The sequence below is a fragment of the Engystomops pustulosus genome, chromosome 4, assembly GCF_040894005.1.
Source record: "Engystomops pustulosus chromosome 4, aEngPut4.maternal, whole genome shotgun sequence".
NCBI classification, from domain to species: domain Eukaryota; kingdom Metazoa; phylum Chordata; class Amphibia; order Anura; family Leptodactylidae; genus Engystomops; species Engystomops pustulosus.
Window position 1 is genome coordinate 80,843,527 of NC_092414.1, and position 15,031 is coordinate 80,858,557.

Here is a 15,031-nt window from a genome sequence, read left to right on the forward strand (position 1 = left end):
ATCTATGATTTTCAGATTACAACTAGCAGTTTTATGAGATCATGACCTAAGTAAGGAGGTTGTATTAATTCTTTATAAAACAAAAAAAAACATAAGTAAGGGTTCATTCATGTTCACGCTGGCTATGTTTCATCACTGCAGGTCTTTTTCAATCATCAACATAAAATCCCATGGAAAATAGAGAAAAAAAGAACAACTATTTTATAGCTCCATTAAGCCAAGTTCACATCTCCACTAGTAATTTGCATTTCCATGCTCCACTGTTATAAAAGAGAATAATGGAAATTATTACTTTTAGTAACAATAGACTTGTATGCATGGCAGGGTCCCTTCTATCACACTTCCTTTATTGATAAGAATTTTTTCCATTATAATAACAGAAGCAGGACGGAAGGAATCCTTTTGTACATGCAAATCTATAGTAATTGACAATAAACAGGATGGGGTTCCATGTGGCATCAGTATTCATGTTCTCCATAGTGTAAATCACTAGCAGAGATGTAAATTTGACAAACCAAAAGAGTTGGCACTCTGGTCTATGTTCGTAAATCTTTATTCAACAGTTTATGGGGTTGATGCATCCCAGGAGTTCCAAAACCACTCAAGACTGCAATGCACCCAAGTAACTTCCACCGCAATGCAGTGTGAATTATAGTCTAAGAAGGAGATTTGGCTTGACACTTAAAATAAAAATAAACAGCCTGAAATAAAACCATGCAACCATTGTGTCTACAAATATATCCATGGAAACCAGCTACAAAAGACCCATGGGTAATCTGATCCAGCAGTCATACACCATTCCACAACCCACCTATAATATCCATGGCAGGGAGTGATTAGGAAAAAACATCTCCCACCCTTTGGTAATCAGCCCATCCATTAATTTCATCTACTTACACCAGAATGTTGTTGTTGTTTATTCTAACTAGTTTCTATTGTTAACATGCTAACAAATTTTATGTATAAGATAATTATTTGAATATTCACATTATAAATATTTCCTTGGGATGATCATTGATTATTCTTCTTTGCATGGACTCATGGATAAAATATATACCGGTAATAAAAAAGTAGAAGTGACAAAGTTGTCTTTAACGTGGAAATTAGCATATGTCTGCTTGAATTCACCTTCGTGTAATTTCTTAACTTTATTACTGCGTACCTTGTATATTGTTTGATATCATTGACATAATGTCAGTTCTTTATCCTTGTAATTATCTTTGCATGTTCTACAGCTGCAGATGGACCTCCACAAAATGTTACGGCCATTGCCACATCTCCAAACAGTATTAATATCAGTTGGAGCCAACCGGTTGTTATAACTGGACCAACGTCGTATCTAATCAACATTTCATCGGTAAGGAATGTTTTTTTTTTTAAATATATTTTAACCTGCTTTAAAGATCTCAACTGAATTGAAAGGGATTGTTACTCTCACCACACCAATGCAGTATAGACTACCTCCCTTGGGAGCTAACTTTGGATGAATTGAAAGGGAGTCTACCTGAATCTCCATCACATAGCCTGTCCTATACATTCCCCCATATTGATCTCTAATGTATTTTATTAATAATCTTGTCATCTTAGTTATTGTTGGTGGTACACTTAGGGTGTTGGGTTAGCTTGTGAAGTAGCACTCTGTCATCTCCTACCTCAGAAGCCTTGTCCAACAATGACTGTTCCTTTTATTTACCCTTACTTCTTTTTCAGGAAAGGAGTCTATTGCAAAATTACCCTTTGCCATGTTTGCACCATTAGCTTTAAAAATTATTTTTTGCCACAGTTAATAGGACAAGGATTATTATAAAGATATGTTGATGATCAGTGTGGGGGAATTTATAGGACAGTGCAACCAGCTTATAGGCTGTGGGGCTGTTGGTAGACTCCTTTGAAGGACTTTATACCTCCTAAACTAGCTTTTCATTTTCATTACCCATTTTTAAATGTATATTATTAATAGTTGATGTGTTGCTTCTTAACAAAGGTTCTAAAATATGAATCTACCAGCTGATATTGAGTTGTCAGCAATTTCTAGAATTCAGAAAACGGAGTTCATGCAGTCAAATAAAATCATATCCTTCAGGCATATACCTACTTGGCCCACTGTCAAGTTTAAGGGTAGGGAACATATGGGATGATTTTGCTGGAGCTCAAACGCAGACAAGGATCATATTAACATGTACTTACCTCTTTTTGCTCCGCTGCACAGACCAACTGCTAATCTCTGATGTTCTTCTGTCCAATCAGAAGCTGAGTGGTGATGTGCTATATACAGACCCAACTCAAACACTGATTGATGTTAAATAGTTTGGAAATGTAGCCTCTGTATAGAGTTCCATTACACATATATCACATGCATTTTGGCTGTATATAGTGCAATTAACGTTTTATTTTAACCAAGAACATTGTTTCCTAGAAATGTATATCTGCTTTTAGGCACTATCCATTTAACATACAGCAGCCAATAACAGCTTGAAAAGTATTATTTTTCTGGATAAATTGCTTATTACGGAAGGTTGTTGATTTAGTAGATAACTAAATTGGTTAGGCTTTGTCTACTATTACCTCTAAGTCGTCGCCTTACCATTAGTATGCCTACTAAAACATCAGTGACAGACAAAAGGATAACATTAATTTATCTGGCGGAGAAGAGTATTGAGATAAGAAAAAATTCTAATTAAAACTAAACAGTGGGAGCCTAAGGAGATAAAGTAGGAGACACTTGAAACATGAGAGTTGGGAACTTGTAAAATTAAAAATGATAACCAAATACAAGAGATTATTTCATCAGGGTCCGTTTGGTCTTATCTGGAAATTATGGAGTAAAGATTCATTGTTCTGTATTGTGGTGACGTAATAACAGTTCTGATAAAAGAAAATCTTGTCTTCACTTCAGGCAGCTGAAGTCAAAATCTGTATCTTTAGGTCATTCTGCTAATGAAATTAAAACAGCGAAAGGTAGCAGTTTTAAAGTTTCTTAATCTACAGTTTCATGAGCGACTAAAGTAATATCACTGAAATGGAAGATCTCTCAGATCTCATGCCAAGCTGATGTCATTACATTGCAGAGACTTTATGGAACCTTTTTATTTGTTGTTCCTTGATTTTCTTACTTGTTTTCTCTTGGTAAGACCAGAGTTATAAAGATTTGTTATGATAGATACATATGCCTTGATGTAATTGTACAGTATATTATTATATACCAGTTGCAAGCTGTGTACAGGGGCAGACTGAGAATTTAAAGTGACCCTGGAAAAAAATGTAAAAGTGACCCCATTCTGTGGGCGGGTCAAAACAAGTAGGCATGGCCATGTGATGTGGGTGGAGTTACTATACTGAAAAAATACTTCAATACATTCTCAGATAAATAAGAATGTAACTACTATAATACTGACCCTAAGTGAAATATATTTTAATTCTGCAATTTATGTACAAGAATATGACTATAACTGTATATGACTATAATACTGCCCCCTATGTTCTAGAATCTGACTACTATAGTACTGCCCCTATGTACAAGAATATAACTACTATAGTACTGCCCCTATGTACATAAATATAACTACTATAATGCTGCCCCCTATATACAATAATAAAACTACTATAATACTGTCTCCTATGTACAAGCATATAACTACTATAATACTGCCCCCTATATACAATAATAAAACTACTATAATACTGTCTCCTATGTACAAGAATATAACTACTATAATACTGCCCCCTATATACAATAATAAAACTACTATAATACTGTCTCCTATGTACAAGAATATAACTACTATAATACTGCCCCCTATGTACAAGAATATAACTAGTATAATAATGCCCCCTATGTACAAGAATATAACTACTATATAACTGCCTCCTATTTGCAAGAATATAACTACTATAATACTGCCCTCTAGGTACGGGAATATAACTACTATTACTAGTTGCTAGCCCCCCCTTCATGGTATATAGCCAGCAAACCCCCCTAGTATATAGCCAGCCCCCCAGTATATAGCCAGCCAGCCCCCCCAGTATATAGCCAGCCAGCCCCCCCAATATATAACAAGCTAGCCCCCCAGTACTTAGCCAGCCAGCCCCCCAGTATATAGCCAGCCAGCCCCCAATATACAGCCAGCCCCCTAATATACAGCCAGCCAGCCCCTCTAGTATAGAGCCAGTCAGTCTCCCCCTATACAGCCAGTCAGTCCCCCAGTATATTGCCAGCCCCCCCCCCAGTATGCAGTCAGACAGCCCCCCCCAGTATACAGCCAGCCTTCCCCTGGCTGTGTATTAAATTTAGATGAGTAAAACATAGGGGGTTATTTATCATACAACGGCGCATAACAATGTGCATGATAATGTTGCGGGCCCTTCAGCACAGCCAGTTACATAAAGAGGCTCTGGTCTTTTATGTAGCTAGTGGCCAGCTGTGCAGAAATATTCCGCAGTATGCAAACTTTAACTTTTAAAAGTTTGCTTGCTGCATCTTGTGGGCAGAAGTGGGGCAGTTTGCCCCGCACTGGCCCACTCTGTTGCCGGTCTCACTCATTCCCTTCTATGCCCATTTGGGAGCTGGTGTAAAGCAAGAAATAATCACAAGTGCTGGTGAGATTTTGCTGCTGGCATTTTAACAATTAACACCCACGATTGGTGCCAACCATGATCATGTTTGTTACTGGGGGGGGAGAGGGTTTCAGGTCTGGGTTGTGATTTTTCAAGTTTGGGTTCTGGTATTTAGCTTTTTTTTCTATCCTAATACATGCCTTCTCAAAGTGCATATTTATACCATGTATGCTGGATATGCTGGTAGTGGAAATGGTTAGACTAAGACCTCATGCACACAATGTGGTTATATTTTTTGGGAAATAACACAAGACCCCATTACTTTTCATGTGCTCATGTCCAAACCCAGTGCATGCAACGTGCAGTGGGCGGTATGACTATGGATGGGCCAACCTGTGCCTCAAATTATACAGGTCCTATTGCATTCTCTGTTGACATTGCTAGTATCACCTGCCGATGTCAAACTGGCAGCCAACAAGGATAATATTCCCCTGTTTGCAACCCACAAAGTGAATTCATTCAATATTTCTATGTATACTAATAATCTCTAGTGATTACAAGAGAGAAAAATATTAAGGTATAGATAGGTCTCCATGAGGCATCCATTTGTCCCCATATGGTAGTGATGATCTGCTTTTAAATGCAGAAAAGTAACAGGCAGTGATCAGGACTGAATGTTTCTTGAAACTTCCATTCCTGATTATTATGAATATTAGAAATTTATCTGTGGCCAGAATTTAGAAGTGTTCATAATTCAAAGGAAGACTAAAGGCAAAACATAAACTCACAAAATATATTATTATATATTTATTATAGATTATATATTAATCTATAAATTTACACTTAGCATTCATAAATAATGGATGTAGATTCGAACAACGAATATTGAGTGGACCCAAACTTTCAGGTTCAGGTCCATTGAAAGGGGATGGATTCAGCTCAACTTCCTCCAGCGGTTTACACCTGCAGTGGGGGCTGGCATGAATCCCAGGTGTTAACTGCTTGAATGGCGTCAGCAAAGTCGCCAGCCACATTAAATTGTCCACGGCCACTCCCCAGCAGCAGTTCAAATGCCGATTGCCAGCGGCATTTAAACAGTTAGGACCCAGGATCAGTGCCAGCACCCATTGGAGGTGTTACTGGTTGGGGTTCAGAATTTTAAACAGGACCTGTAAAGGATTTTAAAATTCAATGAATCCAACAATGAAGCGTTGTGGAAACTGGTCAGAAATGGGGACTGCAATAACTGTAACACCACTCAGGGGAATAATGCACCTTTAAAATCTAGAATTCCATGCACAACACAGCATTAAATAAACATTAGCACCTAGCACTCAGGTCAGAAGCTTTAGGGATTTGTTTAATATTTTAAAGGAAGCCATAAATCAAGATTAGAACCTTGTCTTCACACAAACTGTTTTAATGTAATAAGTGGACCACAGGCAGTTTATTGTGGATCATTGATGGGATGAATTCAAGATGAAACCTGTTTTTTTCTATAACAATAAAATTGACATGCTTTTGTTGTGGTTGTAAATTAAGGGTTGGGATTGCTGGTCTTTGGAGAAAGGGAATGTCTGTTTAGTGCATCAGAGACAACAGAACTGAGTAAGGCATAGGTGAAAGCGAGGCATCTGTCAGAGATGAGCTGTCCTAAAATCTTAGCAGCTGTACTTAATATACATTTCCCCCAGAGGACAACTACTGTACAGCTATCTAATCATCAACTATTCTGAAACACATTGAAATTATATCGTAAAAACGTCCTGCAGAGTAATAGGCCATATTTCAAAGCAATAGTGTGATTTCAGGTTGAACATTTATGACAAACCTCCCTGTTTCACAGTTACAGCATTCACAGATATTTTATTTTGTAGGATGTAGGGTTTTTTTCTAAGAGGGGTACTGTGGTTTAAAAAAAATTGGAAAAAGCCCTGTTGGAAAGGCGCCTCATGGCGTACAATATGAAGTGGTATTATTTGTTACTTAAAGAAAACCTGCACATTAAAAAGGGTGTGCAATCTGCAAATAATGGGGCACATTTACTTACCCGGCCTTGTGGAGTTCACAAAAGTGTATTATCTCGCGATCATTCACTGTTCTGCGTTTCACTAAGATCCTGCGCCCGATATTCTGCATGTGTCGATTCCCCGCTCAGGTCCGCCGGAGTTCACTATCTTCTTCCTGGTGCATGTAAGTGCATTGTCTTGCGACACAATTTGAAAGTTAAATCCCCTGCTCAGTCCTAATCAGTCGGATTGTCCGGCTCGCCCCCGATTTCTGTTGCATGAAAGCCAGAGCATCCACACCACAATGCGATCTCGTGCGACGCAATCCCCAGTGAAATACCTGTCCCAGCGGCACAAAGCCCAAAAGCCAACAAAAGTGAGACCCTTAGTAAATAAGCCCTATTATCTTGTGGGGAATGATATGGAATAATGCCCCCTTCACATGGCTGTTGTTTTTTGACGTGTGATAACCGTTGTTTCAAAGATGAACACATGGTAAAATATATTTTATAGGCTCATACACATGGTTGTGTGAGCCGAATGCCTGAGGCTCAAATTATAGAGCAGCTCCTACCTATGCGTACAGTTTTTTTACTGCACTTTTTACTATAGATATCTATTTGCAGAGCTCACCCTGCTCCATAACCTACTGACTGCATTTTTATGGTGACTGTTTCACTTTAAGAACATCCATAATAGACAGTATGAAGAATTTGAAGTGGTTAATTGAAAAATAATGTTTACTATTTCTCCTTTTTGGTCTCTTATGCTGTCCTTTGCATCTTTACTTGCACTTAGTATAATGTGGTTCTTTTTGCAGTATTCATAAAGTAATAATCATTTAAAATGATTAACTCTGACCTTTAGAGAGCTAATTTCCTGCTTTTACCAAAATCCTAATTTTGCACTTTAACATGTCCAATAGTTTAGAAAAGTAAGGTAGAAACTCAGTTAGTTTGTATTTTGTTCTTCTTCTATAGGTCAATGGTGTAGACGATGCAAAGGAGATTATAAGGTGGAGTAATGAAAGTCGGAATATTGAGGTCACGGGCCTGAAGCCATTCACCAATTATTCCATAATAGTCACAGCCTTCACCGGAGATGTAGAGTCAGCTGTAACAGAAGGGAAGCCAAGCAATCCAGTGACTGCTACTACTCTTGAAGCAGGTGTGTGACACAAACTTGCCCAAAAATCCTGATGTCCAATTATTTTATTTTATGACATAATTCAGTACATACAGATGATTTTTTTCTGGAGTTACAATTATAAAATATACCAGTTCTGTACAATCACCTATCCTTTACTTAATCTAGGGATTGCCTAATTTTGTATAAATTGGAATCTATGGCCCACATTTATTAAAAAAATGTGCAAACTGTACTATCTGCAGTTTGCCTATGAAGTGTGCAGGACGCACTGAATTTGTGAGTTGTGGCACACATTCTCCATGAATCAGGTGCCCCTTGAACTGCTCAGACAGAGTGCAACAATTTTTTTTGGTGCACCTTTAACATGGGCATGCAACACACTTCTGTTGGACACTGCATGATAAATGTGTCCGACTGTGCACCGGAAAGCCCCTTTATGTGCAGAATTTAGAGTCACGTTGAGTATAGTGCAGCCACGACACAAATGTGTCATGGACACTTTATACAAACATGTGCAAGCTGTTTGCACGGAAAAGAACGTGCAAAGTCAGTCAAAAAACTGGTGCATGGACTTTAATAAATATGGGCCTGTATATTTTATGGAGAGTACGCAGTTCCCATGTGAACCAAGTAGCAGTGCATTTAAGAAAAATCTGTGTCACAGATTTTTGGTATTTATTTCCCAAGAAAGCCTTGAAGGATTTGTCGGTTTGGCTGTTAGCTTTTTGGGAAAGGATCCCTTATTAAAACTTTAACTGTGAACTGAAATCTATGTGTGTGAAACTTCCAGTAACAGTTCAGTTCCACTGCAGCATTATCACTGGGAAAATAATAAATGGACTTGTCTGCAATACATGGACTTGCTTGGTCCTCCAGAGAATCACTCACTGCAGCTACAGTTAGCTTGTGCTAAAACAACAGACAATCCCCTCCCAGTAATTCAGAATTCAAGAATTTTCTAATCGATACTGCTCTCTTTATTGTAGTAGATTAAGTGACTGACAGTTCCGTAACAATGATGTCCTTTGGATTTAACATATTATGTTTAAACTGGTTTGAGTTGTTTTATGGAAAAAATAAGAGCTATACTATTTTCTTTTAGTTCCAAATGATCCACCTAAAAACATAACAATTCAGAAGATTCCGAATGAAGTGACCAAAGTTCAGATGACCTTCATACCTCCAGCTGAGCCTAATGGAAACATCCAAATGTTCCAAGCACTGGTATATAAAGAAGATGATCCCACAAAATCTCAAATCCGCAACCTAAGTATTATTAGAAAAAATGATGAATCTGTAACTGCAATTATAGAAGGACTTAAAGGTGGATATACATATAATATCAGTGTAAGTGATCCCTTTACAGACCCCTTCACCATAGCTGTCATTCAAGATGAAATTCACTTGATAATATCTACCTAAATGTGATCATAAATAAGGATGCATCAGTATTCCTTCTTTTTAATGCATATAGCTTAATATTTAGATCGACACTTTTGAAACATAATCGACCAAATTTCTCAAAGTTAGAGCAAACCGCACCTTGTGCTTCACTAATGTGCAGGGTGAGCCGGATTATTGAATAATTTTTTGGTGCACCTTTAACATAGAGCGTGCAACACAATTCTGTCTAGTCAGAATGATAAATGTTGCACAGGATCTAAATCGGCACTGGAATGCACATTTTTTCTTTCTTGTTGGACACAGTGGGCCAGATTTATTATCGTTCCTGCACCAGAACATTGTCGGGTTTTTGCAATTTGTTTTGGCGCATGATGGTTGCGGATCATTTATAATGAGATTGTGCCTGAAAGAATAGCTGTTTCTGACAAACCCAACTCTTCTGTAGAGAGTGGCCTATATTTTCCACATCATCTGCCACATTTATGTTCAGTTTGGCAGCTTTTTAATGCACAATTTTTGGGGCAGAACAGACCGGAAAAAAATGGTCTGAAATAAAAAGAAAAAGATAAACAGGCGCAACCCATGTAAGATTTTGGCGCACATCTCATTTGTCTCAGCATTTTTATGGGGCCCAAATGATTAGTTTCGTCTGCGCATTAATTACTTACAGCTGTGCGCTACTTTATTACATCGGGCTATACTTTTCGTTGTCGGATCTCAGATGTCGACTGTCGAGGTTGCGACAGAATTAATAAATCACCCCCACATTGTAAGGACTCATTAATAAGTCACACAAGTTTTCCTTATAATGTATGTGAAAAGGCAGAGATGAATGCAGCCTCACTATGTTGATGACATACAGTTATAAATATACAGTCAAATATACAAAGTATATTTATAAAGATAAGAGATTTTAATATTTAAGCATAAAATTATATCCAATTTTTTTATATTATATTTAGATAAATAAATCCATCTCTTAAGAATGTTCCTTAATGTTAAATGATTGTGTGTTGCCAGAAAAATATTGTCAGCTAAAGCTTATTTATAGAATTTTCTCATTAAGACTTTTTTACAAAAAGTCGGAAAAATATGAAAAAGTTTCAAAAACAAGCACCCGCGAATGAACACATCTATCTAAGCAGATTTTGACATTAGACAAGTATAGTGCAAAATAGAGACATTTTAGGCACACACAAAAAAAGAACACAAAATAGAAAAAATTAAGATAAATCTGCCCCTTTATTTCTCATTGCAAAAGGTAAAAAACAGCCACAGGAAACAGTTAACATGTTTCAGACTCCTCAATCATAATGGTTAAGATTAATGGCTTGTAAGCTAGAAAACTGATGTACAAGCCGTAATAAATACCCTTTCTCTGATTTTATGCATTCATATGGGGAGGATGGATCATTGCAGTTACATCACTTTATTTGTTGCATCTACCATTTGCAGCCTTTTCAAAACCCCTCCACTTTTTACTTCATTAAACGTATTCAGTTTTATCGTGTGTGTTTCATATATGCATCAGTATATGTTTAACGTTTTTATGTATTACTACGTACCTAAAATAGACAAAAAGCATGGTTGTGTATATGTCAGCATACTTTTATAAGATACTCTATTCAGGGTAGTCTTAGGCTAATATTCAGTGTTTTAGTCTATATTCATACAGTGTTTTAAGTATGGGCCATGAAATGTCTGAAGTGTTTATGGTTTACCATGTCTTTTTGACTTCTATTTGGCTATTAGCATATTGGCACAGCATACTGCTCTTTTCTAAGTTGGAGCAATTAAGCAATAGATTACACTGTAAGTCTTCATAGATTTCCCATTATTTTTATTATTATTATTTTATTATTTTTTGTTAACAGAACTTAGGCCAAAATGCAGAAACATTTTCCTAAGGAACTACGAGAGTAAGAAGCAGAGTAGCTGAACAAATGCTCTTAATTAATGATCAGCAATTGTGACCATCTTTATAAAAGCAAAAAGTTGCACCTGAAAAACCACAAGATTTAGCACAATGGGGAGGATTTGCTAAGAACAGGGCAAACTGCAGTAAATTCAGTTTGCCTGTGTATTATGCAGATTGCGCCAAAATCATGATTTCTGTCGCATGTTCTTCATGAATCTGGCACTACTCCGACGAGTGCACCAACTTTTTTTGGTGCACCTTTAACATAAGGCGTGCAACACACTTCTGTCTGACTTTGCATGATAAATCTGGCGCACGGTCCAACTGTGCACCGAAATGCCTCATATTTGTGTAGTATGAAGTCTAGTGCAGCTGCGCCAAAAAAGGGTCACGTGCAACGCAAAAAACAAACAGCATTTCAGCACAAACACCTAATACCATAGAAAATAAATCAGCAACTTGGCTCAGTTCACGTTCTTATCTTTTATTATTTTTGACATTTCAGATAATTTCACAGTTTTGTGTCTTTTTTGATATTTGTAAATAAATTTGTTTTACCTTGTAGATTTATGCAGTGAATGGTGCTGGGGCAGGTCCAAAGATTCAGATGAGAATTACAACTGATGTAAAAGGTCGGTTTATAAAAATTCTTAATATTGAAATAATTGTTATGTTTCCAAAAATATGGTAAAGTTAAGGAAAGGTGAGGGAATACAACTACTCCAAATCCTCACAGCATTCTTCCCATCTGCAAGCTGCTGACATTGATAGAACATTGTGATGAACTATCCATTGGAAAATATCACTGTATGATCTTTGGGTCTCCTTCCCTCAGAATACCAATCAGCATTAGCTGGAGCAATCCACAAAATGCAGCTCAACCCATTTATATATATATATCCCAATGGTATATAGACATATATATTATTTCCCTGTATTTATAGCTATATTTATCTGCTACCCACAGTCTCCTGTACAGAACATGAATGTGCCAAGACTTCATTTGTACAAAAAAACCCTAACAATAATGTGTAATTGGGTGCTACAGAAAGGGATCCTGCAAAAATAATTTCAAATTACGACTAAGTTTCTCCAACCTGTACGAGGTTTGGACCCCAATGTCTTTTGCAAAAACATAATAACAATATAAAGTGGTTCCAAATAGTTATTTGTGACAAAATTTAAAAACAAAAGAAAACTAGATATGCAATGTAATAAACTTCAGAACACTCCATGAGTACTTTGTTTAATTATTGATGACATTTTGAGAAAATCATGATCAAAAACAATGTTCAATGGTACTTAACAGTTTAAGTCCAAGTTCATGTTAATAACCGAGTTCTGGTTGAAAAATCAAACAGATTGGTGAAACCAAGTAATCCAATTCAGTGTTCAGACCGTTTTCGTATTATGAGCTATGCCTCGAAGAGACTCCTTATGTGCCCCCTAAGGCCACTGAGGCCAAGGTGTGACTGCATCCCATGGTGCTCATGTCCCAGTGTGGCATAATAATACTATATTTGGCTTTTCAATCAAACCTGAACGGCAAGTAACCAAAACTATTATCTAAAATAGTACCAAATACTCTGGTCTACAAGATGACAAAAAGTTCAGGTTTACAAGATTTCCTCCATAATGCACCGTAAGTATTGTCAGGGAATAAGACGCTGCCCTAGGTGATCTCATAGGAAAATAACAATGAATCCCCTATTTAAATATAATAATAATTTTAGGAACAACACTGTATTTTACTATTGTGTAACTTTTTTAACCAGTGTACAATAGTGTCCCCTATTTCAGTATGTTCATATTTAAATATATATGAATGTTTTCTTCAAGAATGTTTCTTTTTGCATTTTTCTCTAACCTTTCAACAGAACCCCCTCGTCCTGTAATGAAACCGGTGCCTATTTATGATTCAAGTGGGAGTGTTATGGCTACCTCGACTACAATTACCATTAAAATGCCAATATGCTACTTCAGTGATGTCAACGGGCCAATTAAAAAAATTCAGATTCTTGTTTCAGAAATAGGAGGTGAGGAAGTATTCTACAACAAACTCTTTGTTTTCAAAATATATTTTATGCAGACTAAATTCTGACATTGATTATGTTTCTGCCATTAAAAGAAAGTTTATGCTTGCAAATTTTGCAGAGTGTTTTTCTTTCTTGCTTTTCAGAAATTTGGCAGATGTTGGATATTTGGAGCCCATAAGCTCCAGATGTCGCCAGCTGTTAGCCTCCAATGGCAGATGTAAATAATGAAATGCAACAGTGTGAAATATACAGGGTGCCAATACTAAAACTGCTTTGTCAAACGTACAAAATTCCTAAATGTGGCTAAGATGTATTCAAACACATTTTTTGTCTGCACGTGCATATACTTATCTGCCTTGTACATATGCAGGTGTAATTTTGGTTTTTCTAGTGCACCACTTGATTTGAGATTTTAAACATCAAATCAATGGACTTATAGAAAATTAATACATTTTTATAGAGGTGCTTCCTATTTTAATTATATGTCTGTTATCATATTAAAGGAAATCTACCAGCAGAATCAAAGATTGTAAACTTACATGCAGGTGTGTGGCCCCCTTTAGCAGGATCCGCTCTTCTTTTAGCTTCTTATGCTCCGGTTAAAAAAAAAGCTTAAAAAAATATGCAAATGAGTCTGAGGGGCTATGAGCTTCATAGCTGTTAATTGAGCGTGGAGCCCCTTAGGTTAATTTGCATAATATTTTAAACCTGTTTTTTAAAAAAACAAAGGCAAATGAAGCTAATATAAGAGCGGATCCTGCCAGAAGGAGCTCACACCTGCATGTAAGTGTGCTTGGTTACATCATGGTGGCAAATCCTTCATCCTGGTGGTAGATTTCCTTTAACCACCTATGTAATTGGGACCACCTACAGGAATCTGAAAAAGGTAAAATTTTATTAAAATAAATCAAATGCAAATTATCCTAAAACCACAAATGGGGAAAATATTTGCACATCCTCAGAAAATATAGCCTATGAGTGATCAGTAAAAAAATAGTTCTGACTAGGTCATGTTCTACTTGTTAATGGATCGGTCTCTAATTGTAGTAGGTACCGATCCATTAAAAAGTATCGCATTTAGTGCAGCCGTATGCAATCTGTTCTCACAATATCTCTAGTTCAGCAAATGTCCAGAACTATTGGCATTATTATTTACTGTATGTGAGCATTAATTGGTGTTGGCATTATGTTTCATATTTCTTTAGAATAGTTTGGCTAGAACATTTTCTATTTGTAGTGGAAGTATATCTCTGATCTGGCTCCTCAGATTTACAACTATTTTCTTTCACAGGGTGACTTTTTCACCTCTACATCCTCCTTTTGGGAATGCTTCTATTTTCTAGTTTTGCTATGAAGTGAGGGATTGGCAGGCCCTTAGGTTATGTGTCTGTAAATCTTAATGCACTGTGTTTCTTGTCATTTGCATTTGTGAATATTAGCTGGGATTATTAGTTTTGCAAGCTAATAGGAGGCATGTTCTTATATTTCTGATTTTATCTGTTGGATAATCCATTTTAATTGGTTCAAAGCAAATTATATAAACTATACATCTTTGTTCAATTTTGTGATGCAAATAAATGCAGACAGAAATAGAACATCAGATATTTTCAATCCTTCTAACCAAACTACTGTGAATTCTCTGTCGTCTCTGCTGTGTTTTGTACACTGCTGTAGTTTGGACATGCCCTGGCATAGTTACTTCATTAGACAATAGTTGCAGATGGCAAATCCCTTAGGTTTTCTACAACCATGTGATATATTTGAACGAATGTAACCAAATTGTCTTATGGATGCTGGTACTTTTCTGCATTACAATAATTGTATAATTATCTCTAATGTCCTGCGGATGACCTAGTATTTCTTATCGCAGTTATCATCAAGATTGCAGCACTTTGAATGGTCAGAGCCCTGACCTTTCTAGTGCCAAGGTGATTGAAACACTATTTGTTTTAATCCAAGTC

The 15,031-nt window shown here is 36.7% G+C and overlaps 1 protein-coding gene across 3 annotated transcripts in view; it reads left to right on the top strand.

The window, feature by feature from the left end:
• Positions 1 to 15,031, top strand: part of PTPRQ (protein tyrosine phosphatase receptor type Q) — a 212,927-nt gene that overhangs the window by 137,342 nt on the left and 60,554 nt on the right. For all 3 annotated transcript variants that reach the window (XM_072146492.1, XM_072146491.1, XM_072146490.1), the window contains 5 exons: positions 1,236 to 1,357; positions 7,544 to 7,730; positions 8,815 to 9,059; positions 11,600 to 11,666; positions 12,912 to 13,070. In XM_072146492.1, the coding sequence (XP_072002593.1) occupies positions 1,236 to 1,357; positions 7,544 to 7,730; positions 8,815 to 9,059; positions 11,600 to 11,666; positions 12,912 to 13,070 (780 nt within the window). The remainder of the gene's footprint in view (positions 1 to 1,235; positions 1,358 to 7,543; positions 7,731 to 8,814; positions 9,060 to 11,599; positions 11,667 to 12,911; positions 13,071 to 15,031) is intronic.